General features: G+C 37.4%; 2 protein-coding genes and 1 non-coding gene across 4 annotated transcripts in view; 1 reads left to right on the top strand and 2 right to left on the bottom strand.

Moving 5' to 3' along the window:
- The window catches only part of LOC135207583 (C-1-tetrahydrofolate synthase, cytoplasmic-like), a 66,422-nt gene extending 57,082 nt beyond the window's left edge, over positions 1 to 9,340 (bottom strand). The window contains exons 1-12 of one of the 2 annotated variants that reach the window (XM_064239435.1): positions 9,191 to 9,340; positions 7,488 to 7,538; positions 5,586 to 5,670; positions 4,747 to 4,860; positions 4,458 to 4,594; positions 4,007 to 4,102; positions 3,244 to 3,385; positions 2,285 to 2,396; positions 1,955 to 2,016; positions 1,665 to 1,828; positions 654 to 827; positions 200 to 336 (exon numbers count right to left, since the gene is read on the bottom strand). In XM_064239435.1, the coding sequence (XP_064095505.1) occupies positions 200 to 336; positions 654 to 827; positions 1,665 to 1,828; positions 1,955 to 2,016; positions 2,285 to 2,396; positions 3,244 to 3,385; positions 4,007 to 4,102; positions 4,458 to 4,594; positions 4,747 to 4,860; positions 5,586 to 5,670; positions 7,488 to 7,537 (1,273 nt within the window). In that variant the 5' untranslated portion in view covers position 7,538; positions 9,191 to 9,340. The remainder of the gene's footprint in view (positions 1 to 199; positions 337 to 653; positions 828 to 1,664; positions 1,829 to 1,954; positions 2,017 to 2,284; positions 2,397 to 3,243; positions 3,386 to 4,006; positions 4,103 to 4,457; positions 4,595 to 4,746; positions 4,861 to 5,585; positions 5,671 to 7,487; positions 7,539 to 9,190) is intronic. The other variant, XM_064239434.1, reaches the window with a different exon arrangement.
- Positions 9,341 to 13,071: 3,731 nt separating this feature from the next.
- LOC135207587 (uncharacterized) lies at positions 13,072 to 19,826 on the top strand. Its single transcript, XM_064239441.1, has 4 exons — positions 13,072 to 13,248; positions 15,029 to 17,800; positions 18,473 to 18,706; positions 19,412 to 19,826. The coding sequence occupies exons 2-4, from the start codon at positions 16,933 to 16,935 to the stop codon at positions 19,576 to 19,578; spliced, it is 1,269 nt and encodes a 422-aa protein (XP_064095511.1). The 5' UTR covers positions 13,072 to 13,248; positions 15,029 to 16,932; the 3' UTR covers positions 19,579 to 19,826.
- An 857-nt stretch (positions 19,827 to 20,683) lies between these two features.
- On the bottom strand, positions 20,684 to 20,756 carry Trnaa-agc (transfer RNA alanine (anticodon AGC)). Its single transcript has one exon. It is a non-coding gene; the product is annotated as a tRNA-Ala (tRNA).
- Between the last annotated feature and the right edge of the window lie 2,668 nt (positions 20,757 to 23,424).

The raw sequence follows: 23,424 nt of genomic DNA on the forward strand, positions 1-23,424 counted from the left end.
AACAGCTCTGAGGGACCCTAGTTTTCACACTCCAGCTTCAAACATTACTATAATAAACAACAAAGGAGTCTGATCCTAGATGGACACTTCGTTTATCTATGCCACAGTTTTCACTTTAAATTTGGCATGACTATCAACTGAATATGCAAATTGCCTAATGTGAAACTTGAAACTAGTAAAAATCATCTTTCCCAATTACCTTTTATTCCAAATGTAGGGCCCTGAGATGGCTGACGAACACAAGCAAAGGTGTTTTTCTTAAGGTGGGCGCCAAGTGCCTGGGTCAGACCAATTGTCGTAGTGCTCTTGCCTTCACCAAGTGGGGTGGGAGTTATTCTGTACGGATTTAACAAGTAAATTACAACCACAAATACATGAATAGCAGATTTTTAATTTTCTTTCAATTCCGTAGGACATATTACATATCTAGTATCTATGTCAAAAAAGGTAACAACTTACATAACATTCCCATCTCCTTTTACAAGAATTGTTAATATTATCCTGGCCTTTATTTTAATAAACAATCAAAGCTAGTGAAAACAACTAGTAAGTAGTAAACCACTTGTAAACCTCAATTACCACAGGTTTTGGAATTTTTATGAAAATCAATCCCATTTCAGATGCTATAGTTCTTAGAATGTTATCACACTTACCCTGCAACAACAACGTATTTACCATCCTTCTGGCAAGCAAGTCTGTCTAAAACAGACAATGACACTTTTGCCTTCTTCTTGCCATACAGATCAACTTCTGAACCCAACAATCCAATTTCATCAGCAAGCTCAGCAACATCTTTTGGGGTCTGGGCACGGGCAACTTCTATGTCACTGAGTGAAGATACAGAGTGCATATTAAATCTATTGATACAAAGCACATTCATGAAAAATTCAGTAATGGAAACCTCTAGCATCACTAATCATTAATGAACATCTGTACTATTTGCAATGTGACATGAGTGAGCAAAATAACTGCGATATACATACCTGGCTAATAAAAGCTCAATTCCAAGGGGTTTTCAAAAAGTACAAATCCTTAAAAACTAATTAGAATTCCTGACTTCCAAAAATATAAAATACCGAATATTTTTTTCAAGACAAAATAACAAATTTTTAATCCATTTGTATTTTTCATAGCTAACAAACCTGAGGTCTTAACACATTTATGAGTGATGGGGGTCATGATGAACAAACTACTTTCTGTCAGAAATGGACCTTATCCCCATAAGAAACGAACCCCGCCCCCCAAACCCCGCCGAGTCACATGCACATCAATCAAATTCATGTCTGCTAAAAATTAACTACTGAAGAGCAATGAAATTCATGCACACAATAAAAACTACATTTCTTCTTCTTCAGTGAGAGAGAGAGAGAGAGAGAGAGAGAGAGAGAGAGAGAGAGAGAGAGAGAGAGAGAGAGAGAGAGAGAGAGAGAGAGAGAGAGAGAGAGTATAAACTACTAAAGTTTTTTTGCTAACAGATTATAGTGCATACAGATTTACCTGAAAATGGTTTAACAGAAGATTGAGAATTCAGGGGCTTATGAAGTTTACCCAGGAAATATCTGCCATTATTGTAAGTAAAGCTTACTTCTCTCTACTTTATATCTGGTATATTAGTCAATTAGTAAAATATCTGTAAAACACAAGGCTAAGAAAAAACTGATTACCTTGGAACATTCTCCAACACGTCTAAAGACAAGTATCTTATATTCCAATCTGAAACACGCATGTGAGCAGCAGCTTTCTGTGCTGATATTACAGTATTTTGCATCAACATGGCCACGGTCATAGGTCCTACACCACCAGGAACAGGAGTGATTACCGAGGCAACCTGCAATGTTATGAATGACACTAAATGAACATCCAAGAGCACTTGATTGTATTAAGTTTAAGCAGATTTACTACAAAAAAAATCCACTGGAAATAATTCTTTGTAATACAATTTGTATTTCAATACCTTTGCTGCTTCAGCATATTCCACATCACCAACTAGACGTGATCCTGATTTCTTTGTGGCATCTGTAAATATACAGAGAACAAAAATATCAATGCTGCTCTTCCATCAAGCTAATTACGTTTTGCTTCACTTTATTTTCTCATTTCATAACAATCTTCCAGGGCAACAAAATATGTCTGCTATAAAGGAAATGGAACAGAAATTTTTATACCTGTACTTAGCTATGTATGACTACATTTCTGATACGTATCAATTTTCTAAAATATGACAAAATGTATTTACTGTATACGAAACAATAGTTATATTCTAGCAAGTGAAAACAAACCTTACCTGGAACGGAATTAATGCCACAATCAATGACCACAGCCCCAGGCTTTACCCAAGAGCCTTTGACGAATTCTGGACTTCCAATACCAACTACCAAGATGTCAGCTGAACGCACCTATACGTAAAATTTTCATTAATTTCTAAGTTTTTAGGAAAATTGCATTAAATATTACATATCAGAATAGTCTGAAAAATTATGCAGGAAATCATGAACCTATGCTTTAGAAAATGGAGGAGTAAAGAAACCAGCATACAATTTCTATGAAAACAAGGAATATACAGTAAAATTTTCAAACTGCACTAATATCTGAAGTACGGAATAACCCAACAGTTCCTCTGCTTGGTCTTTCAAACTTAAATCCACAGAATCAGCATTTGAACTATAACTATAGCTTCCCTTAAGTATTCTACCCTCATCTTTTCAATCTCTCTTTTGCTCTTTATGTACTTGTTAAGTATTGATGTGAGGTTGTTTTGGCTTCCATCTTGGATATTCCCATTGTGATTTTCCTCAGGCTATTTTCTCTCATCATAATTAAAGAGTTTACAGAAATCATCTTTATGTTAATGCCTTTATGTTAATGCATTTTTGTTCATGAGTTTTTGCAAAGCAAATAGTCTTTGTGATAAACCTGTTTTGCGTTGCCTTACCATGCACCTATATCCTGTGGACTTCTTGCACCTGCAGGATGCGTACTACTATTTGCTGATAGAGAACCTTAATTCATAAAATTAACCATATGCCTCAAGTTCATCCTTAAATAATTAATAATATCAAAGATTGTATCTGAAAATAATTTTAAGTCATGAAATTAATGGGAAATTCGGAAAGATATTTGCTTTATACTGTATAAAAATCTTGTGCTTATACAACTAATTGCTATACTGTATAAATATCTTGTGCTTGTACAACTAAGTTAAAGTCAAGTGCCATTTAGTAACAAAACCCAGCCTTTACTTACTGTTCCTTCCAAATCTGCTGTGCGAGAGTGACAAGTCGTCACTGTAGCATGATGCCACTTCAATAACTCTGCCATTGGTGTGCCGACAATTTTACTACGACCTACGACAACAGCTTTTGCACCCTGGATCTTGGCACCAGATCTGTAACCATATGGATAAAGAAATATGGTATCAAATGCTTGTTAAATACCGAATCTCTAATGGACAAAATTATTTACTATACAATGAAAATTACGCATTGAAAACTGCTCATTCAAAATTACATACTATAATTCTATTTTTTCAACAGAATATAAGGTCATGTCACATCTCTAGTCTTACAATGCTTGCCCACTGGGTTTATACTTCCTTACGAAATGAAAACTGGGCCAGCATAAATTATAAGACAGACAGGAAAGTGGGAGGAGCCCAAAGGAAACACTAGAAGCAAAATAAATGACAAGAAATGCAGAAAACCTTTATACGTAGTACTAGTACTATTTACAAGCTGTGTAATTCACATTGATACATCTATTGGAATACTTTCATGGAATCAGATAATTTCGAATGAACACTAAACTGAATATTTATAACATTATAATGGATGTTCATGAGGAAGGGCTCCAGAGAGATATGGGAGTGTTATACAGAAATGACAAAACTATATATTAATCTAATTTATAGCTCCATGAAATAAAATAATGAATATTACAGAGCTTTTCCTCAAAATGAACATGAATAGTTTTCAACCAAAAGGTCAAGAAGAGTGATAGTTTTCCTTACCTGCGGATAAGTTCCATACAACCATTGGGAGTACATGGGAGAAAACCTCCACCCAGCATTCCATGGGACAGTCGCCCAGCACTTGCTGTGGTAAGGCTGAAAATATGGTACATGATAGCCAAGACCAACTGTATGATTTAACTATAAACATCTGTCTCAAGTATGGTTATCAATATGCATTCATATCAAAGTGCCCTATGTTCCTTCAATCCAAAAATACTATAACCACTCTAGAATCTTGAAGCATTGAAAACAAGCATCAAACAAGTAAAAAAATATTAACTTGTAGAAACTTGACAAAAATACTGAAATTATAACTACAAGAACTTAAGGGACTTTCAATTTCCCATTCACTGTATTTCACACTATTCTTTAATTTGAAAATCTTATAACAAGAAGACATTACGTAACATGGGCAAAATGAACTGTACACTTTAGTGACTTTACACACCCATCGACATCTTTATCTGGTGAAACAGTGTCAAGAACAAGATCTGAATCAATCTTGTTGTCAGAGTCCAAAGGCATCTGAACAATCATTCCATGGATTTTGGGATCATCATTCAACTTTTTCACTTCTTGGATAAGCTGAAAGCAAAAGTGAATATGTATTAACACGAATCATTCTTGGGTTCTCCATTCACCTATATCCCAGAGGTAAAATGATGCAATTAAAATATTTATTAACAGAACACTAAATAACATTTATGATAAAAACAAAAAGCAAGATGGGACCTTACCTGTGACTGAGTAATTGTTCGAGGGAATTTGATATGCTGAGCCTTGATTCCAATTTCCTCGGCTGCCTTTATTTTCATCCGTATATATACATTGCTATCTTCACGTCCACCAACCTTGACAGAAATAAATTTACTTGAAACAACAAATCTATGTAAAATGCTCAGTAAAACCAAGGCTACCAAATCTCAAAATTATCAATGAGCCTTTTGGGAAAGAAAAAATACTGTATACGTATTGTTATGATTGTTATGCTGGGCTACATGATGAAATTCTGAGTTGACTGTCTCTGTGAAATCTTGTGGCTAAGTTTGTTCAAGGAAATCATTTAATGAATTTGAAAATATTTGAAAAATCAAAGGAAATCCTCTTGTTTGGATGTGTCCTAAGTAGTACAGTGCTACTAACAAGTTGCTTATAACCGAGGGCTTTATCAAATATTTAAACATCCTACATATGAAATTTGCAAGCAGAGACAAGCTTTAGATAATCCCTGAGATCCATTCTGTTGACAGGGGGCGACAAAATTGGCTATCAGTACCAGTTTGTATGTTTCTGGATAATTCAAAATGCACTTAAAAGCTCCATTATAACTTCATTAATAAGAAATAAACAAATTCAAGTAAAAATTTCATAAGCAATACTACAGTGCACATATAACTTAAATTTGCCGCTTCATCAGTCATCTCAATAATAAAATATGGAGTCTCATAATCCATGTAGTTACATAGGGAACAATTTCTTTTAACATGGAAAAAATATAGCAAAATATAAAGGAAATAATTACAGTAAAAGATAAAAGTACAAGACATGTATAAAAATCAAAAGCCAACAACTCTACCTGGACAATAGCCAGCCCTGGTGCATATCCAGGAAACTCTTGCTTCAGAGCAGAAACCTGTTCTCTCAGCTTGTCACGAACATCTCTGCAAGACCCCAAACAATTTATCAGTGACATTTTTTTTAAAGATTATGAAAAAAGAAGTCTTAAGCACTAAGCATTAGCGTAGAGCAGGGGTTCTCAAAGTGGTCGATATCGACCCCCAGGGGTCAATGGAACCAGGGTCGATGAATAGTCAGGGGATCGAAAGGGGTCGATGAATAACTAATGGATCTGTGAATGTTCATTGCTGGGGTCTAAAGGACCAATGAAGCCTCCAATTTGAAATTCTCATTAATAATTTATAAAAATCTCATTATCAGACTATCATATTGATTAAATGATATATATAATTTATAAAAATCTCATTATCAGACTTTATCATATTAATTAAAATAATATATATATATTACTTTCTTGAATTAAAAAAAAGAAAAGAGAAAATAGATTAACAATGGAAGAAGAAAAATGGTATGTTGCATTGAGAATCAAGTTACTGGTGCATCTAAATTTCTAAACATTTTCTTATGTCGATAGAAAATTTGAAACTTCATTGGGGGGTCGATGAGTTAAAAAGTTTGAGAACCCCTGGTGTGGAGTATTAAACTTCTGAAATATACCATTTCTCAGGCTAGACTGAAAAATAACCATAAACAAAACAGTATAGTATACTATGAGTTTCTAAACCTCCTATTATTCTCATCAATGTGTAATTAATAAAAAAAAAATTATGCATGCATCAGCAGAGTTTAATTTATAAATAGTTTCTCTATTTTTCTAATAATTCCTTTTTCTGTAGGAGAAAGTTGATGTAATAATTGACTGATATTCATATCAAGAAAGAGAGGGTATACACACATTTTGGAACATTCTATATTTACAAAAATTAAATGTAAAATTTAATCAATGATGTTTTTCACAGCAGTTCAACACAGCATGGTCTCAATGAAAGTCTCTGATGTTGATGTACCAAATTGAAAAGGGGTTTCTGGTCTTATTTTAGTTGAGGTGGCAACCAATGAAAGTTTTAATCCTATAGGGACAGCTCTCTGGCACATGGTGTAGATTAGTAGCCAATCTCCGGTTAAGTGGTCATCAAGATTACGGCCAGGGACCATCGCCTACCTGGTTCATGTAGGAGATGCACCAGCCAAACTGAACACCAGAAAACTGTCTCTATTGGATTCAACACACTTTCATACCTGCCACCTCTGACAAACATAACCAGAAACTCCTTTTTTAATTAGGTACATCTCTGATTTTTGTCGAGACCTTGTTGTACTGAACTGTGGCGAAACATTAATGGCCATATCTTATATTAGCTATTTTTTACAGAAGTATATATAAACTGTATTTATATTAATAAAATGAATATTTTCCCAAATGTGCCTAACACTCCCTTTCATGAAATGAAAATAGGATATTCATCATAGGACCACCATTCTAAAGGAAAATGAATGATCTGAAAAAAAGAACTTTATTATCAACCCTACTGATACATCTACAATTCTAAGAAAACATTTATGAGACTGTCTCCTTAAATATCACAGTACTACTAGTACCTAGTTATGATGCAGAAAATAATGCTGCACACCCTGAACCACTTTCTTACATATTATGTTCCTAAGGTAAAGCAAACAACTAAAGGTAAGAACCCAGAGTCCTAGGTTAGGTTAGGTAAGGGTGGGGGTTTCCAGGGGGGTCAAGCCACCTCCACAACTGGTAAGGGCCCAGCCCCTTAATTTAGGTTAAACTGATCCTGATATTTTATTTGTTTTGTATTTTCCTCACCCAAAAAACCCCATTTTCTCACTGCAATACCCAAAATTGTAGGAAATCAGGGTTAATTAATGATATACTCACTGAGCCACCTCTTTTCCTGACAGAACTGTAGCTTGGCCAGGCACAGACATTCTGAAAAGAAGAAAAAAACAATAATATTAAAGTAAACTCATTATTATTCACTTACAGTAATAAGAAACATAGTATAACAAACACTTCAAAATCATACTTAAAATACTATCTTCCTAAAATCATTCAATACACAAAGCACTAAACCTAAAGCTATGACAAATTAATCTGATTGCTATTCCCAATTACAATTTAATTTAAAACTGTAAACAAGACACAACTTCTTGCCTTTAACTTTATTACTTTTTTTTTCCAACCGAAAAGCTATGTTAAAAGTTAAAAGATTCTCTTTCTACAAAACTAAAGATTAGGTTTATATTATGACCAGAAACATTACTATCATGCTTTATCCATTTTTTTCTTCATAAATGAGGCTAGGAGTTTTAACAACACTCAATTTCCCAGTGATAACTTGTAAACTTCGCATTTCTAATCCAACCTGGGTAGAATTAACAATTGGTGAAATAAACCGCTTGTTAACTGCTTGTTATACAGTGTAGGCCGGGGCAGGTTAAGTAGCTCTCCTTGACAATGTTTGCGTTTCTCATTTCATTCATAAATATTTGCTTCTAATGATACCATAATAGTTGCATGGCAACAAGGGCAGATTATAAACTACAATTCACATTACGTAACTCATAAAAACTTTAATCTCCGTATCTGATATGTTATCTTTGAGAGCATCTTACATACTATCGAAATCGATTCACTCAATGCTCCCGGTTAAAGTAATGTCCATATAGCTTCCTAAAAACCAAACGAAACACGTTTTAAATAAATTAAACACTTGAAAAACTGACTGGGTTAATTGACAGCTTTGATTTGAATTAAAGAACACCCCCCGCCCCCCCCCCCGCCCAAAAAAAAAAAAAAAGCCTCAATCTTCTTTCATTTGTGAATTTGGTTCACATGAATGCAAGCTCCCCCATGGCAACTGTCATCGCGACCTTGAGGCTTGAGTTCCTCCACAAACTTATTTTACATTGGCTTCTATCGTTATACCCTTCCCCGGCTCCTTAGCCCAAAGCCCTAAGATTATGGCCACAGCCCTACGTTCCCAGTTGGAGGGACCGGATTCGGGAACCTGTTTTACAATATAATTTTTTTTCTTTTATGGTTACAGCGAACCCTTGCATTTCCCAGACAACCTGTTGCGCCTGCAAGCAGATGCATCCAAAATGAAGTCTGTCCTTGCAAATAATACGTAAAAGAAGAACCCGGTTGGAAAATAAATGCGAACATAATAGGCATCAAAGCCACAGAATAAGAAGAAAAAAAAAAGGTCCATTAAAAATGTCCAATCAACGTCGTCAATCCCGAACACGCCTTCTTCACGCAGCTGCTCATTGGATAAGAGCCGCGTGGCACCACATCGTAATAAACAGTCTTCTATCACATGGCGTTACACAATGACATGCAAATTGAACCTATTATCTCGTTGAAACACCAAAAAAATTCTAATTTCAATCAGAAATCAACTCTGAAACTGGATAAAAACCCTTACGGGTCTCATACGTCAATGTTCAACACGGCAAACGAGGCGCTGTGCTAGGCCTATGATGATTTTTAAAGCATTTATGCTTCATATTCCACAACTACTTTGAAAAACTGATAAACTCTCACACCAAAGTATCTTAAAATGTTATTGGCACTACCTGTCAAACGCAGTCGAAGACAACAAAATTGGTTGTTGGTATACGTAGCACCAAGACCGACCGGCTAACTGTGATCAGCTGCGAGAAGCTAGACTTAGTAGGTATGTACCAGACACACAGGGCCCCTGGGTACGAGCTGTTGCCAAGCGTGGTATTTTCTATAAGCATTATATTATGTCTCATATCTGAGCGATCAATTAAAATGCTTGCGTGTGTTATATGCATTCAATTTTAGAGTAATTGTATACTCCTTTTCCCACCCCAACCCCAACATTTCTCTGAATGCGACAGGATTTTATAAACATGACTTTCACTATGCGGCACTATGCTAAAACAGCTTTACTGTCTTCTAGACTCTCTCTCTCTCTCTCTCTCTCTCTCTCTCTCTCTCTCTCTCCCCCCTTCTCTCCATCTCTCTCTCTCTCTCTCTCTCTCTCTCTCTCCAAGACCATTATTAATGAACAACTTTACCTCAGCCGTTGCTCATACACCACTTTTTTCTTCTTCTTTTTTGGAAAACTCTCCCTTCAAAGAAAAACTCAATGAAACAGGTTACTTGATATTTTCTTCACAGATTCACAGTCTATGAATGGAAAAAATATTATGAAATTTCTAGGAGAGAGCACAACGTTAACTAATAATAGCTACAACCTTAGCGTACACACTTGTTCTTCATAGTGCACTGTTATATCCCTGGCCAACCAGGATGGACAGTTTTATTTTTTTTCGTAATGTTTATCACACATTTCGCGAAAGAAACCGAACAAATTGACAATTGTTACTTTTGAAACATTAGATAACTGAATGGTCTGAAATACATTCCATTCATGACACTCGTAAATAAATACTTTCTATAAATTTTTGCAAGGAAAGATTTGAGCGGTAAAAAGAACACGAATCTTTAGACATTGATTCGTCTTGCTTATATTTACTACATTCTTTTAATCTAGCACATCAAGTGGTTCTCTCCTCAGAAAGTTCTGCCGCTTCATCCAGATAGGCCTATTGCAGGAAGAGGGTCTCCTTCAACCAACAATGCTTTAAAAATTCGTTCTTATAGAGAACGGTTCTTGATTTCTGAGGAGGGCTTATCTTTATCATTCTTCATGAGCTCTCATTCAATAGGGGATTTCTACAGTCACCCTTGAAGTCCGTGTCTCTACTTATTTCTCCTAAGGTTGTATACTCTTTCTGATCGTGCTGACGCATATAATTAAAGGGCTGCATTGCTACCTCAATGTGCCATGTTGTTGTGCCTTAATTTATCAACCCCACCCACCCTCTCTCTCTCTCTCTCTCTCTCTCTCTCTCTCTCTCTCTCTCTCTCAATCGTTAATCAGCAAAATCGCTTTTTGCACATTCAAGCAAAAGTGGTCTGCCTGTCCAAGATCAATTGAGACTGCATACGACGAACTTAGCAAGCAGGAACATTACCTTTGCACTTCGTCACCATCCTAACATCAAATCTCTCTCTCTCTCTCTCTCTCTCTCTCTCTCTCTCTCTCTCTCTCTGAGCGTGGTTGCTTAAGGAAACAGACATAAAAATGTGGATCAGCATTCGATAAGAATGTTTCATGTGAAACATGTAGACATATACGTATACTGCATGGTAGTGGACATATAATATATGCGTGCATGAGTATATACGTAAGTTAGTGTATGTAATTGAAGCATAATATAATACTTTTCACTAATGTATTTTATTTACGTCACTGAGTTTCTCAATGCTCAAGTGTAGTGTTAATTGCTTCAAAGGAATTTTCTCTATATTGTCATGTGCAGGGAGCGGAACTGTGAAACTCAACAAGACCATAGTGTCGCCAAAATGTCGCTAAATCGACAATGATGTATCTACGTTTTAGCAAAGCGACGAAATGTTATTCAGTATGAAAAAAGAGGAATAATGGTGATATGTATACACTTATTTTCATTACTTAGATTGTGGTTCCTCTTCAGCAAGTCTCACAATATGTTCTCACAACTGTCATCTTGTTGTTTCGTCAATTAACTTCTCTACTCCTTTCTGAGAGAAACTGCTATCAGTTACCTTTGGCAATTTGATACCTATATAAGTTCCCTGAGCGAAAGCCGTAATAGTATCTGGGGGTTACGGGGAAGGGGGGGGGGGGGGGGAAAGATTAGATGGATGAGGTTTCAAACTTTCAAACTTTCGTCAGCCTACATGCGCCTAGCTAAAGGCAGCTATATACACACATTAACTCCCAACTCCTATAACCAGGTACATGAACCTGCAGTAATGGTTCAAGACACTCTCCATTTTTAGCTCTGTTTCGTCATAAGTCGTGCTTAAATTGAAAATGTAAGTTTTATTAATATACACACATATGCACTCTCCTTGTCATCCCTCAATTTTGATGTGTAATCCATTTTTTTTAAGAAAACATGAAGAGAGTTGAAAGTAACGGAAAAAGCATAAAATGTATGTCATAATATCTAGAGAACCTTAGATAGACTGACAGAGGCAATGTGAAGGGTGTTGAGGAAGAATGATACAGAGTGTGTAGAAAGGTCTTTGCCCTGGCTAGCGAAGATGCATTTAACAGTTATAATTCCCCTTAGACGTAAGCTATTACCAAGGTATCGTGAACTCGATATCAAACAACTACTTGTGGCTTAAAAAATATGTAAAATTTTAAGTCACACATTAGAATGCTAAGCAAACCCTCTATTCTTCTGAAATGTTAGGTAAAAAACCTATTATCTCTCCTTATCACTTATTTGGGAATGTGCGGAGCACCTTGTACATTTATACACTTTGGTACCTTTTATAAATCAAACCAGATATATCCAGATTTAACTGAATTTGACGAGAATTATCAGCTTGGTGGGGGGGGGGGGGAGGTTTTATCATTTTTAAGATACCGTGGGACTCTATCTTTTAGGAAGAGCTTACATACTTTTCGCAGATGAGGCCACTGATTTACTTAACTTGTTTACCAAACCCCTACAAAATATTAATAAAATATTTGAATCTAGTCTAAGTGGCAGAATTTACAGATATATCTTAGCGTCCTGTTATTAAAAAAAGTATTCTGTTCTATAAAGGCTGGAGAAGAGGAGAAAGCTGAAAGTAAACGAAAAAAAAAAAATGAGAGGATATATAAAAGCCAAGGAATTGAAGAAATGAACGATAGTTGGAAGGTGGATTATTACAGGAATATTCAGTCATTCCTCCTTTTTATTTCAACAATCTTCCGCTGTAGTCGTTTTCAGTGATTGAATATATTTGATCTGATAGACACAAGTCGTCATCATACTTGAATTTAAACAGCTGTATGAAACCGGGTAGATATTTTGAGCCCTTTAAAACCTGAAAATCAACCAGTCAGTACTCGAAAGTTTCAGAGAGAGAGAGAGAGAGAGAGAGAGAGAGAGAGAGAGAGAGAGAGAGAGAGAGAGAGAGAGAGACTTCACTGTGGTGAGATCAACATACCGGTATTTGACCAGGTAATAAAATCAAGAAATTAAGCATACAGACCCCTTGGCTCCGAAAAAAAACTAATATTCCTTCTCCACAAAATCATTTACTTCAAATTCTAAACACATTTTCTCAGCATTTTTTTTTTTTTATGGAGACACATAAGAAAACTTCGTTCGCCTGGCAGTCCAGATTCAATCTTGCGCGAGTTACCGAAGCATCAGTTTTTCGTCGAAATGTTTTGCGTCAGACATAGCTTAATCTGTAATGGATTATGTCGTTAGGAAAAGGTTAGGTCCATCTAACTTTCTAAGAATGCAAAAGCCAGAATAGCTAAGAATGGTCATAAATCCACGAACTAAGTTTCACACTGGTTATTTTTACACCAAAATCCGGCAATAGTCGTCTAAATGAAGTTGCTAGTTATACTATTTTCCCGCATGTTTTCAGTTTGTCTAACTTTCTGAAGTTGTTATAAAGCCGGTGACTTTTCTCCTTGTACAAAGCAATAACCCGAGGCAATGTGACAACGCTGTGATTTTGTTTGAAAGTATATAGGGACGTGGGATTTCTATACGAAATCGTCATGATTCATGATGGACAGGTGGTCTTGTGCACAGTAAGTATACAACATATACAAATTAAGTCGTACCTGAGACCCTTAAGAACACCAACCTAAGGAACTGTTAAATTTGACTCCTATTATTGTGGTAGCCATATAGACATCTGTTTAGGTGAGAGAAAGATTGGCTTTGATAAATAAAGCACGAAGAGATAGGTCACATGACAGGTGGTCATACCCAAGATAAGATTCGGTTTGTTGCTGGTGAGGATTCTCTCTATCTCTCTATTAACCACTGTGCACTGCACTAAATTACATTCACAATTAGTTTTACAGCATCATTATTAATAAAAGTCGACAGTATATCAATAAATAATTGTATTCACACGACCTGACATCGAAGGACAAAAGCAGTAACGGGTTTGTCTTCACCAACGCTCTGATGGGAAGAAGGTATATGACCTTGAATCATATCTCCAACGAACTGCTGTCGTTGTAACGCGTAATGTATATAGTACACTGGGAAAGGAAAATCATGCAACACTAAATATATATGTGGAAGACACACGGCCAATGTTTAAAAAAATACTGATTTATAATTCAAAGGACAATAATTAGAGGGAGAGGAAGAAATAACTCGGAAAAAATAAACAAAATAGTGCGCACTTCTAACCCTTCAGTGGAGAGACGGCTGTAACAATGTGGTGAGCGAATGATTGTAGTCCAAGAATTCTCATAGACGTATTATATGATTATCAAAAAACCTTGGCAGCTTCATAAGCCCGTTACATTTACTGCCAAAAATCCCTATTACGTTTCAAGGTGATGCAGCAGAGACACTATACCAAGAGGCCTTTTAAAGCTTAAAACACGATGAGAAGGACCTGTCTATTGCAAGAAATTTTTTAAGAGTTGTGGAAAATCTGTTAATTGTGTGGTCCGAGAATTCTTGTGTAAAATGTCCAGGGATGTATATAGTATTCTTAAAAATCCTTCCCACGCTAATGCCTACTTATTCATCTCTTATTCTTATCGAATCTCATTACTAAAGAATTTCGATTCCATACGCCGGTCCAGAACTAACTTGAAGAATCCGTTCCAGAACTACCTTCAAGAATACCTTCAGGGCAACTGATGTTAATGTTAAACAGTCTATAACTTCCATTTTATTTTATTTTTTTGCTGTTTTCATGAGCTATACATTATTTTTTTTTTATGATAATGAAGGACTAGGTCGTTCCTTTACTGAATCATATTATTATTACTGTTACCATTTCTTGGCATCTTTTTTAAGATGGTGGCCCCCAGTAAAGTTCGTTATCTAAGACTAATATTTCTTGGGGTTCATTACATTGATATTTAAAGTCTTGGGGTTCATTATCTTTATGATACTGACAGTCTTTTGTTTATGTTTTACGAGTGTCCTCCAATTTGTACTAAACACGCCGCAAAGGTGGATATATATGGGGCTAAAACCCTTGGGGGGTCACTATATAAGAAAGATCCCATTCTTGCCAATAATATACAGTGTTGTTTCTTAGGTTGAATAGTTCCTCGTTGGATGAGTGGGTTACGTGCTCGCATACCGATTGGGTAGCCCGCGTTCGGTTCCCCGCTCTGCCAACGTGGAATCAGAGGAATTTATTTCTGGTGATAAGAAATTAATTTCTCGAAATAATGTGGCCTGGATCCTACAATAAGCTGTAGGTCCCAATGCTAGGTAACCAATTGGTTCCTAGCCATGTAAGAATATCTATAATCCTTCGAGATCAGCCGTAGGAGAGCTATAGTTCAGCTCAGTGGTCTGGTTAAACTAAGATGTTATTACTTTTCTTAGGTTGGATGCCCTGAACTATGTCACTGTCTATTGCAAACCAAGAGGCAAAACGGATTGGCTGGCACCTCGTTGCTTGAATGGACTGTCTAGTGAAAATGAAAGGGCGAATTCTCACAAAAAAATGATTTCAGTCAAGGGAAACCCGAATGAGCATAGCTGGATAAGAAGGAGCGAAGCATAATCCAACCGCTAGTACCATGAGTTCAGCTGCTGCACTACACGTGATCCCACCGGAGGGCTTGTTGAGATTCCGATATTATTACTTCGTCAGACACTTCGGGAAGGACGTCACGTACCTTGTTTACAAGTACTGTTTCCTCCATGGAGATCCCAGGACGATACGTCAGATACTGGAGGACAACGGAGTTGTTATTGGGAAGAAGGGTCCCTTTAACAACCAAGAAATCACTAACCTGACGACCCACCCGCCAGAACACTTGGATATCACGCTTCTCAACAAGATTTGTCAAGCTCTTTGGCATAAGATGGTGAATTATCCAGGTGACAAACTTCGAGATCTGATCAGGAAAATCAAAGACGAGAGGAATAATGTCAGCCATGAAGAAACTGGTATCACACAGAGTGAACTTGAAAACAAGCTCCTAGCTTTTGGCACCACGCTCGAGGAAGCTATCGATGAAGCAGTAGCAATCTATCCAAGTCACAGGACTGAATTTGATCAGCTGAAGCTCGAGGTTCAAGATGCCATACCCAAAATTCAGGAGAAGATCCGAGAAAAATATGATGCTTCCAATCCTGATCATGTGGAGAAGTTGAAAGCAGAAATGGAAGAATTTGCAGATCAGTTACACGATTACGTACAGGAGAAATCTCGAGAGGAACTGATCTCACTTTACAAGGTCTTCTGTAGGATTTTACCTTTCGACTGGCTGACCCAAGTATGGTGTGACTGATCCCTGTGAGATCGTGGTGTCTTTGGGTATGGACGCCGATGAGGAGTTCCATCCTGGCCTCTCAAAGCGAGACCCTCTTGTCATCACTCAGGAAGAAGTATTGGGTGCGAAAAATCCAAGCGGCCAGGACCCGAAAGTAGTTGTAATAGCAGGTGGCGCCGGTTCAGGCAAGACGACGATGATGTGTTCCATCGTAGAAAAGTGGTGGAAGAACACGGCTGACATCACGAATCTCGCCTCTTTCGAGGTGTTGCTCTACATGGAGTTCAGGAAGGATGACTATGACAACTTCGAATCTTACATTCGAAACCTCTTGCAACGCACTGTGCTAGATCTTAATTACGACTTGGTCAAGTCTGCTATACTTCACTCCAAGTGCTTGATTTTATGTGATGGGTTCGACGAGGCTAATAAGAAATCGATGAAGCTTTTTGAAGAGATTTTAAGACTCAACTGCAAGGATATGAAGATTCTGGTGACGACGCGTCCGATGAACACCCTAGAACTTACGAGCGTTGTGAACAAGTCAAAACACCACAGAATTAACCTAAGAATGATGGGTATCGGCGAAGAGGTGATGGAATCGCACATTAAGACACTTGTAGCCCACTTGTGGAAGAAGGACCAAGTACAGAAGGACGAAATAACCAATGAGATGACGAAATTCTTTAAGACAATGAATACTAGCATGAATCGCATACTGAGGAATCCCCTTTGGTTCAACTCTTTGTGTTACTGTACATAGAGTGTCCTGCATTAAGAGGAAAAATCCATACAGTTTCATCGCTGTACATTCAGCTGAAAAAGCACAACAAGAAAAGATTAACAGAAAAATGTGGGTTTACAGAGGACGACATTGAAGAATTTGAACCCTTGTACAAGAAATGGTCTTTTTTATATTACCTTCAGCAGAAGTATGAGCTGTCCCAGAGTGATACCAGAATCTTCAAAGCAAAGCTCAAGGAACTGGATTTGGACTTCAACACCGTCATGTCTTCTTATTTCAATATAAAACACGCTACGAAAGACCTCGAGGTTGTGAAGGTCTTCTGCTACAGGCATCGGAGCGAGCAGGAGTTCATAGCAGCCGGCGTCATTTGTGACGAACTGATAAGATTGTACGAGGATGAGTGCGACAAGTTTGACGATCTGGTAAAAAGCAGTGAGAATATCATCACTTATGCTGCCTCCTCTGCGCCATGTGTGAATGAAGGGAAGAAACAGGCGATCGAATATAAAAACTTGGATGGACTACTGCCATTCATATCTGGAATCCTCTACGATTCAGAGAGAGACATTCTGTACTCGGTTATTGAAGATATTGTCGATCTACACTGGAAAATCAGAGGGAAAAAGTCCTTATCAAACGTTCGAGACACAGATTCCTTCATTAAGTACTTTACTGAAACGGGAAATGATGCTAATGTCATCAAAAGTGTTGTGAGAAGATTACAAGACACCTATGGTGGACAGATAGGGACACTCAATGTTATGGAAAGTGAGTCCCTCATGTCCTTGCCTTTGTTGCTGTCCGAGATAACACTGAAGAAACTTTCATTCGCCTTCTATGCTAACCCAGATGACTTTTCTCACTTGATTCCCACTTTAACGGCAGCCAGCCAGTGCCGCGTTGCAGTTATCCTCAGATTTATAAATCAGTGGCTTTATGGAGAAGACGGGAATGCTGACAGTTATCTAGCTAAAGCCGAAACCTGCATGAAGTTTGAAGGAAGACTCACAGAACATGGGATAAGAGGATTACCCAAGTGCCTGGGTATTCTTCATCTACGCACGGATCTGGATGCCTTGAGGGAACTGTCAGTTCACATTCAAGAGCTGAGCCAGCTGAGAATTCTGGGTAAATATGTATTATTTTTTGTGTTGGTATCAGGATGTAAAAGTATTCACTCTTACCATTCTTGCGGCATTTTCAACTAGCATAAGTCATGTTACAACGTTTGAAAAATAATTCATTTTTAGGCTACAGTGGGCCCCCCTATTCGCGTTCTCCAGATGTGAGGACTCTCGCATTCGCGGATATCTCTCGGGAACATTCCCCTGCATTATTCACAGAAAGTTCGCCTATTTGTGGTATTTTACTACGAGAAATATCCAGAAATTCCTGTATTTATTTTTAATCAAGTTCATGATAAAATGCACTTTTTGTGATAAAACTATTAAAAAACCAAGTGTAAAAATTTTTAATGGGGTTTTCTTGAGTTTTAAGTAACAAAATAGGCTGTTTTCAGCGTTTTTATAGGGGTTCCACTATTCGCGGATTCTAACTATTTGCAGGGTATGTGTGTGTGTGTGTCTGTCTGGTACGCATACCCCGCAAATACGGGGGACCACTGTATATATATACTGGCCAGAATAATTAAAGCTTACAGAGGATCTACTTAGGGGGAAAAACCAATATGCATATACAAAAACCACTGGGGGTGACGTCACTATCTGGGAAAGATTGAGAAATCTTCCTGGGACAGCCGATAAAAAGAAAAAAAATATCTAAGGGCATTTCTGTCGACAGAACTTAAAATACACGACGACGGTTCCTACGACCCGGGAAGCAGCCTTACTCCGATCGACTTCACGGGTGGGGAGTTCACCGTTGAATTCTCCACTAGCCTCGATGTGACGGTCGGCGCCAACATGGAACGGATGGCCAGGATACTGAACGCGTTCTGGCCGCCGAATCGAAAATCTAGCGAGGACGAAATCACTTTTCTGCACCTGTTGCCGCCGTCACCGACGACATTCACGGGTGGGTATTCTCGCTCAACTTTGAAGATAAATATTCAATATTTGTATGTATGAATGTTTATGGTGGTGGTGCCAAACATTTAGGTGTTGTTCGTAAGGCTTCCTGAATATGAGGTCGATTTATTTTCTGTAGGCTAGTTATTTAAAGTCATAATTATTAGTACTACTCCTCATGGGTGGGTATTTTCGCTCAACTTTGAAGATAAATATTCAATGTTTGTATGTATGAATGTTTGTAGTGGTGCCCAAACATTTAGGTGCTGTCCTGATTATGAGGTCGATTTGTTTTCTGTAGGCTAGTTATTTCAAGTTATAATTATTAGTATACTACTCCTATAGTGTTTATAAACTATTTCCTTCCTGGGACATAATAAACTTAAAAAAAAGTGTCAATGTTTTAATTAGAATGATAAGAACATACGGGAATTTGTGTATATTCTGTAAGATTATAATTTATAAAGTATATTTGTAAATAGACATGGTACAGAATCTCGGTATCTTTCGTAGATAGTGACCACCCAAAGGGGTTTTAACCAGGAATGTATCCACCTTTGCGGTGTGTTTAGTACAAGCGACCGTTAAAAAATAAACAAAAGATTCTAAATACCATAAGATAATGACCACCGAAAACCTAATATCGAAAGCCACATCACCAGTACGCAGAAAGCACAAGATTCTATCTTTTTACTCTCTTTCTCTCCCTCAGAGGATGGCGTGAAGCTGCTTGCAACGAACCTCACCATCCAGCCTTTATCACTATTCAAAATATTTGACGTAGAGGAAGAAGCCTTCGAAAAGGAAGAGGAATACAGCCAACTCTTCAAGGACAAAGGTTTTGGGATCTTCCAATTCTCAAAAGTTAACTGGGGGTGATGACAAAATTCCATGTAGGAGTTTCTGGTGGCCCACTGTTGCCAATTGCTATGTGTTTTACCCTCCAAACTGTCGATAAGACTTACGGAAAACCGTGGAAATCAGTGAATTTAGCCTATCTATTTGTAATATATTAATATCAGAGCAATTCTATCATTATTGTATTACTATGACAGCTACAATCATGGAAACAATTTGTAAAGGCATCATCGGCGTGTGTGTCAAGCTCAAATAAATTGGGAACGATGCCTGGTGCTACTCTGGCTCCTCACCTACTCTGAGGTACTATAGTACTAAACAACACCGTATGGTATATGTAAAGTAGACGGCCACACGAAGATATCGTTCATTAATATAATTTGTCGATCACACGATACAGAAATGGGCGTATATAATACTTTGATCCCAGAAGAGCTAGTACTAAAAACACGGCATCACAAGGAGCTTCCGCCATGTTTAGTACTAGCGCAGGTATGTCTTTCCAAGAACTTTTTGAAAAATAGTATAAATCCTAAACTTAAGAAAAAGTGGATTATGTACAATCTTCTGTGAATGATCTAATCCATGTATAAAATGGAGTTGTAAATATGAATTGATCATTTAAAAAATGATTGATTTAATTGATATTATTATATTTATATATTTTTGTTAATAAAGAATTAACTGCAATATTTCTACGGAATCTTAGAGCCATATTGAGTATTTGTCAAAGATGCCCTTCATATAGGTTTTAATTGCATTTTCCTATGTTGAATATATAATCAAAGTCTGTAAACAAATATAGAAAAGGAGCTTTTTTTCCTAAACAAATGACCCAGGTAGGTGTCAATTTCCATTCCAGCGATGAATGACCTCACAGGTCTAAGTGACTGGCCTAAATTCTATAAATTCCCATGGCTATTATATTTCTCATATAACAATCTCCCAATAAAAATATGTAATGATATTTGCATTTAATAAATGCACTTACTTCTCCCAGGCGTGCTCTCTCTGTTCTTTTTTAAGAAAACACGTCACTAAGGTCTAAGAAATCAGTCAAAGGTGACTATAGAAAACCTTGTTAAAAAATATATTGTTACAATAAAACAGAAGAATAAAAGTTTGCTGGAGATGCGGGGTATCGATCCCCGTACCTCTCACATGCTAAGCGAGCGCTCTACCATTTGAGCTACATCCCCTTCGGAAACCAGAAGCCCGCCAGCCGTGACCACGCGTCTTGATATTCATCTTGGGGCGGGTGAAAGCTGAAAATTAATTGAGTACACCATGAACTTTGCCTATAAGAGAAAACGATAAAGTATAAGAAAATGGGAAATTTGTGGGATACAATTGTAGAATCTATTTAAGTTGGTATGCATTGATTGGCGATTAACTAGTACAGGCAAGATGGAAGCTGGGATTTGGAATTGTTTCTTAGCTTTTAGAGGGACTTACAAATACACTGTGCTCTCATAAATTTGAAAGTAAATAAATGAACAAAACACTGTAAGCAAAAAAGGACAGAATTAAAATTAGGGCATACCTACTAGCCTATCAACGAATCAATACCTAATCCTTTAATCTTTGCGTCATTTTCCTGTTACAAGAAGTACTAAAAAGACAAACTTCATAAAAACACTTCTCACATGCTAAGTGAGCACTCTATCATTTCAGCAACACACCCCCTCTTAATCAAGAGATAATTTAGGAAGGAAGAGTTCCTTCAAAATAAGACAAACTTGAAACTCTCCAGGTTAGTCGTCAGCACGTGACCACACCCAACGACAGGTTTGAGAAAAGCGAAAGTCCAACCGCGCCCCCCTCCCCCAATTCATCCCTCGGGGGCAAATTCAGAGGGGGGTTTCATAGAAAACGTCTGTTTCTTTCAAGGGGAACTGGATAAAAGTGCGTAGTACGAGATTAGCACGCTATTTCCCATAGGGAGGCCAGCCTCCCCAACGTGGCATCGTGCATATAGCATAATGCCGTATGCGCAACTATTTTTGCAGTATTGCTGATCGATTTCACAGCTACATGAACTACAGAATGAATGAGACTATAGCAATTAAAGTTTGTGGGAGGGAAAAGAAGGTCGCTTCTACCTACTTTGCGCTGTATTTTTCCGATTTCCTAACATTCTTTTGATAATTATTATGCTGTTTGCAATAACTTGATGTAACGACACCCTTACTTCGTTAAGATTTCCCTTGCTTAGTAGTAGTAGTAGAGTAGTAGTAGTAGTAGTAAAAAGCATATCCATTGGGAGTTTCGAGTTCAATGTAAAGAAAAAAAAAAGTAAAAAACGCGCCTAAGAAGCTGGTCTAACTCATTGTCAGACGCACGATTATGGCTAACTTATCCTTGAATAAAATATAAACTTCTTAGGCCAGAGGGCTGCAATTTGGTATGTTTGATGACTGGAGGGTGGATGATCAACATATCAATTTACAGCCCTCTAGCCTCAGTACTTTTTAAGATCTGAGGGCGGACAGAAAAAGTGCGGACGTACGGACAAAGCCTGCACAGTAGTTTTTAGTTTTTCAGAAAACTAAAAAAGTATTTTCATCATCTTAACACCTTAGCACATTTACGGTTCCCCTTGAATAGCATGTTGGGACCTATGAGGTCATTCAGCGCTTAACCTGAAACTGACAGTAAAAGGTTTGAAAGGTGTAACAGGAGGAAAACCTCAAAGCAGTTGCACTATGAAACAATTGTTTATATGAGAGGGTGGAAATGCAAATGGAAGATGGAAGGAGAATATGAATGGAGTACAGTAAAATGAATGAAAGCAATAAGAAGTAGATGTTTATTGATGCTGAATCATTCGAGATATAATGAACTGACATTGTGTGGTTAATTATATAAAAAATGGTGAAAATGCACAGCTTAGGTCTGTATTTTCTTTATATAGTATATACATCAAATATTAACTCAGAATTACTTTTATTTCTTTGAAAATAAAGGACATTTCGAGGTACCTACATGTCAACCTAGCAATGTCTCATTTGGTAATATGACGAATTCGTTGATCTTACGAATTAGTGATCGACGTTACACTATAGTAGACTAACATCTCTGAGTCCCGAGTCCGTGTCGTAAAGAAATGCTCTTGCGATGCAACAACAACATCAATTTAAACAGTAAATACGTATGACCCAAATTAGGTACTAATGAGTGCAAAAAATAATAATTCGAAGTGTATTAGTTAGCTTTTCCTTTCCTCATCTAGGGGGTGTAGCTCAAATGGAAGAGCGCTCGCTTAGCATGTGAGAGGTACGGGGATCGATACCCCGCATCTCCAAGTAACTTTTACATGATTTTATGTAATTTTAGATAACTTTTTCCACACGTAGGCAAAGCACACAACGTTAAAAAATATCTTCAAGGAAATGCAAATCTAAAGCGTTACGCAGATATAATCTTAGATATTTTTTCAAGAAGATATGAGATAACTTTTCTAAAAAGAGTATTCTACAATCAAATTGCACTGAATCATCTGCACGGCATTTGTAATAATAAAAATGATTACGATAAGAGAGAGAGAGAGAGAGAGGAGAGAGAGAGAGAGAGAGAGAGAGAGAGAGAGAGAGAGAGCGAACGTTGGTCTCATGGGGTTTTATCGGGTGGTAACACCCTGTTATGCGTTGCTGTTGAGTTTTCGACGCAAAGCGGCAAGAAGGGACATTCGCTCGCGTCATCCGACCACCACCGCATGCATCATCATCATCATCCATGCACACTTTTTTACTTGGCTTGCGTGTTTGCTTATAAATACATACATACCTTTTTGCTATGAAAGAAAAAAGTGTATACTGGACGACACATACTACTACTACCTAGCTACGGACGCAATTTCATAATTGG

Source organism: Macrobrachium nipponense, chromosome 32, assembly GCF_015104395.2.
Source record: "Macrobrachium nipponense isolate FS-2020 chromosome 32, ASM1510439v2, whole genome shotgun sequence".
NCBI lineage: Eukaryota > Metazoa > Arthropoda > Malacostraca > Decapoda > Palaemonidae > Macrobrachium > Macrobrachium nipponense.

Excerpts from the sequence above, each read along its gene's own strand:
- LOC135207587 (XM_064239441.1), top strand. The coding sequence starts at position 16,933 with ATGTCTTCTTATTTCAATATAAAACACGCTACGAAAGACCTCGAGGTT. Across the intron at positions 17,801-18,472 it reads GAGCCAGCTGAGAATTCTGG|AACTTAAAATACACGACGAC; the intron begins GTAAATATGTAT and ends TTCTGTCGACAG. Across the intron at positions 18,707-19,411 it reads GTCACCGACGACATTCACGG|AGGATGGCGTGAAGCTGCTT; the intron begins GTGGGTATTCTC and ends TCTCTCCCTCAG.